Source organism: Nematolebias whitei, chromosome 1 (assembly GCF_014905685.2).
Source record: "Nematolebias whitei isolate Nwh7 chromosome 1, NemWhi1, whole genome shotgun sequence".
NCBI classification, from domain to species: domain Eukaryota; kingdom Metazoa; phylum Chordata; class Actinopteri; order Cyprinodontiformes; family Rivulidae; genus Nematolebias; species Nematolebias whitei.
The window spans coordinates 16,436,719-16,441,676 of NC_056498.1; the positions used below are offsets into that span (position 1 = coordinate 16,436,719).

A 4,958-nucleotide genomic window follows, 5' to 3' on the forward strand; every position below is an offset into this window, starting at 1 on the left:
ATGATCTCAAAAATGTAATAAATTGTCTTTCTCTTAGTTTTCTCATTGTTCTTCTTGCATCTTTATAGTACAATTTCCCACCTCAACATGCTTACTGTGTTTGGATTTAAACATGGAAATGTGGCCACTGCTCACTATCATCCACATATGAACTATTTCAGACTTTGCAGGCCCTGAACACACCAGAAACCACGGACTGGTCCAGGATCAGGGTTTACTCAGACATGTGCATGCAAACGGTGCGGAGAGCCATGTCTCATCTTGTGACCACTTTTCAAACAAAACTGACGATGCTGACAGACACAGGTAAAGACCTGCTGAAGTTGTATCATCCATAGGTTTGTCTGTTAGTATTTTGCTATAATGTTGTTCCTGTGTTTTCGCCCGTCGTAGAACTGACCAGAATGAGACAATACAAAGGTTAGATCAAGCACTGATTTAATTTACTTTCAATTATTTTTTCTAAAGACAGTTCTAACTAATCTTTCCCTCTTTTTAGAGTCTGTCGCTTTTAGTGAATCAGATGCTGGAAATGGCCTTTTCATTACTGATTCGGGGACTCGTATGAAATACTCCATAAAGGCAAAGTCCTTGACATCAACTGATGGTTCACTGAGGTTTTACTTACCCATGACTTTTGGAACAAAAGGCTTCACCTCTGGCCGGCACTACTGGGAGGTCCAAGTGGGTATGAGGAATGACTGGGATGTTGGTGTTGCCTTGGAAACAGTTGACAGATCTGATAAGGTACTTGTGAAAACAGAGAATGGATTCTTTTCCATAGGAAAGATTGGGTTTGATTATTATGTTAATGATACTCCCCGAAAAGCTTTCCACCTCTGTCCAAGACCAAGACTAGTGGGGGTTTATTTGGATTATGAGGAAGGCAGAGTGTCATTCTATGATCTGGATAAGAAGTTACATATTCACTCTTTCACAGTGAAAAGCTTCACAGGGAAACTTTTTCCATACTTTTATCTGTACGGTAGAGGAAGGAGATCTGAGCCTTTGGTTATCGTTTCAGTGTATGACAAGGGATCCTTCTTCACTCACCTTTACAATTTAAAACAAGCTGAAAAAATAACTGCACAGAACAATGAACTATTGTCGGGTCAAACTGCTTCAAAATGATAAATAACCAGACGAATGTTAAAGTAACCATCAATTGGGACTTTTTCCATAACTGTAGAACAAGATGATGAGCCCTCAGAGAAAGTATTTTGGGTATAAAGGAAGTGATTCTGAGCTGCACCTTTAAATCTTTTTGGCATTGCTTTACAGTATCTAGTGTATTTGATGTAAGTTGACTAAGTGAAGTCTCATGACCCATCACACTGAATGACGACTGCTATGATGTAAACAGTTATACTGAATTTGTATTTTTTTTTTTTATTAGATTCAGAGTTTTTCATTCTTGTTTTGAAATTTTATGTCTCTAATTCTGGTGTTTTAGTTTTTCTTATTTTTTAACTTTCTTTTATTGGTGTACAGAACTTTGGCCAGCGGTGTTGATTTTTAAATCCTTACAATTTTAAATTTATATAACGCCAAGTCACAACAGAAGTCGTCTCAGGGCACTGAACAGAAATATTCACATACATGAAAAAGTCAATTAGTAAAGTTCTCTATCTAAGGAAGCAGCAGACTCGTTGAATCTGCACTTCTTCACGGTCTCCCATCCTGAACAAGCACAAAGGCAACAGTGGAAGGAAAAACTCCCTTTTAACAGGAAGAAACCTCCAGACACAGGACGAGCTTCAACTGGCTGGAGTTTGAGAGGACATGAAGGAGAAACAAAAAAACACAGAATGGCAGGTCAAGGTTTACTTATTGGAAGAAAGATAAAACAACATGTTAAGGATAAAAATAATTACAAAATACAACAGGTAGATTAGAGTAAGTAAAGCCAGCAGCAGAGTGAAGCTCTCAAACTTGATCTCTCTAAGTGGCTTCAAACATCTAAGTTCATGTTCTTGTTTTTAGTTTTCTACATCATCTTACATCCTAGTTGTTTTTGTGTTACATTTTTTAATAACATTTAATTTTCACTTGTTATTGTCAATTTATACATTCTTTAGGATTGTCTTTGTTGTCCACTGTTGTCATCATTCTTTGTTAAAATCAGGTCTCTCTTGTAAATGAGTCCCAGAGGCTCAATGGGATTAACCAGTAAATAAAGGATGAATGATTGAGGAAATGTGGTCATTTTGTCCTCCTGCAGTCTAAGTCTATAGCAGCATAACTAAGGGATAGCTCAGGAAACCCAAGCCAACCCTAACTATAGGATTTATCAAAAAGCGAAGACTTAAGCCTACTCTTCAAACTGGACAATGTGTCAGCCTCACGGACAGAAACTGGAAGTTGGTTCCACAAGCGAGGAGCCTGATAACTGAAAGCTCTTCCTCCCATTCTGTTTTTTTTGGGAATTTTAGGAACCACAAGTAAACCTGCAGCCTGAGAGCGAAGTGCTCTGTTAGGAAAATATGGAACAATAAGATCAGTAATATAATATGGAGCTAGGTTGTTGAGAGCTTTGTAGGTTAGAAGTAAGATTTTGAATTCGATTCTGGATTTGACAGGGAGCCAATGGAGAGAAACTAAAACTGGAGAGATATGATCTCTCCCACTAACTCCAGTTAAGACCTTGGCAGCAGCATTTTGGATCATCTGACGATGTTTTAAAGAAGTATTTGGACACCCAGATAATAAACCGTTGCGATAGTCCAGTCTAGACGTGACAAATGCATGGACCAGTTTTTTTGCATCATTTTTGGTCATGGTGTTTCTAATCTCACTGATATTAGAGGTAGAGGAAATGTGACTGTTCTGTCCAGTCAGAACATGGAATATGTTTGCAAGGTTCTCATGAGACCTTCAGGGGCATTATAAGAATGCAATGGGCCATCATGGCAGTATCTCAACCTGGGAGAGATTGTGGTGGCAGCAGGGCCGGTGTATCCATAGTGCCAAAACATCCAGGTCTGGTTTTGTTGTTCACAATTTGAAGCAAGACCACCTGGAATGTCTTTGTGTCCAGGTTACAACTATGATTTTGACAAGGTTATGGAAACAGCCTCATGCAGATGTGAAATCTGCATTCTAACACAATCCCAGAACGTCATACCAGAGTGGTATACAGAGTGTTGTGAGAGCACAGGAGAGTGCCTTAGGGAAGCAAACGGCAAGAAAAACGTTTTTGACAAGTGAACGATGTAATAGCATCATCATGGTTTTCCAAATTTGCTGCAACCTAGCCATGTTTAGGCTGTGTAGGTTCTGGAGAGTGTATAGACCCTTTTCACAATGACATCAGACAACTTACGTTCTGACTCGACGCAGTGGATCAGTACTTCCGGGTCTATTCTCCCTCGGGAGACCTGTCTGGAAACTTTGGAATTTCATACATTCAACCTTTATTTATAGAGGTTAAATTATAAGATATAGCGTAAGGTAAGGTTAATAAAAACTGTATTTACGTGTTCGTTAGCTGTGGTAATGTTATCCATCATTATCAATTTACCATTCTGTAACTGTGTCAGGAAACAGCCTCCAATTGTAAAGTAAGCTAGCTAGCAGCTAACAGGTAGCTAAACTCTACACTGCTGCTGCCTGTCAGTGCTGTAACATTAAAATATTTACTTTATCCATCCATCCATCCATCCATTATCTTTACCCGTTTATTCCATTTTGGGTCACGGGGGTCGCTGGTGCCCATGTCCAGCAATCACTGTGCGAGGGGCGGGGTACACCCTGGACGGGTCGCAAGTCCATCACAGGGCCACATAGAGACAAACGAGACAAACAAACATTCACTCCCTCACTCACACCTAGGGACAATTTAGAGTTACCAATCAGCCTAACATGCATGTTTTTGGTCTGTGGGAGGAAACCGGAGCACCCGGAGAAAACCCACGCATGCACGGAGAGAACATGCAAACTCCACCCAGAAAGGCCCCTGGACCGGGGTTTGAACCAGGGACCTTCTCGCTGAGAGGCAGCAGCTCTACCAGTTGCGCCACCGTGCTGCCCTATTTACTTTATCTATTAATGTAAAATCTCTGGCATCTTCCAACACTGTTGTTTAGAATAGCATTTTAAATATTGAAATAAAAACTATATGACAAACCACTTCCATGTTCTGATGATTAATAATTTCTCTTTTTACTTTCTTCTTGTGTCCATCTTTCTCAGCAGCAGCTCATCTAACCAGCATGACACAGTCATCAAGACGTTGTTAGTGCAGTGTGCCATGTTGTTCCAATAATAAACAAAACACACAGTATTTGAGTTTACCCTTTGAAAAAAAACGTTTCTATATCTTCACCTCAGAAATGTCAAGGCAGTAATGAGTAAGTAATAGGAGAAATGATGTAATAAAAAAGATAAATGAACAGGAAATTGATGGATGGATAAGTGATGTCTATTAAGGTTTATACTTTCTTTTCTTTTCAACTGGATGATGCCACACGGAGAATTCAAGAATTGCAGAGACAAGTTTTATCTGTAGAAATGGAAATCCAGCAGCTGACAATTAAGAAGTGCCCTCCTGTGTGTCAGAGTCAGAGTTTCTTTATTGTTATTCGCACAAATAAAGATGACTTGACTTGACTTGACCTCATGTGGTACATGTGGTGGAGCGAAATTATGTACACAAGGTCCCAGTTACATCCAACAATAAAATGTAAAAGAAAAACAGTAATAATATCTAAGACATGAACTAAAAAAAAAATATCAACTAAATATACACTATGCACTCATAACATAAAAACATTACGTCGAACATGAGCACAAACATGAACATGAGTCTGTGTGAGCAGATGAGCACGCATGAGCACATCAACATTGAAACAGATCAGCAGCAACATGAAACAGTGTGTGTATATATGTATATATGTATATATGTATATATATATATATGGAATATATATATATATATATATATATATATATATATATAT

The 4,958-nt window shown here is 38.8% G+C and overlaps 1 protein-coding gene across 1 annotated transcript in view; it reads left to right on the forward strand.

Annotated features, from left to right (window-relative positions):
- LOC119417012 (E3 ubiquitin-protein ligase TRIM17-like) overlaps window positions 1-1,131 on the forward strand; it is a 2,812-nt gene extending 1,681 nt beyond the window's left edge. Inside the window, exons 4-6 of the mRNA XM_037684215.1 lie at window positions 162-306; window positions 394-420; window positions 500-1,131. Coding sequence (XP_037540143.1) covers window positions 162-306; window positions 394-420; window positions 500-1,131 — 804 coding nt within the window. The remainder of the gene's footprint in view (window positions 1-161; window positions 307-393; window positions 421-499) is intronic.
- Window positions 1,132-4,958: the final 3,827 nt, after the last annotated feature.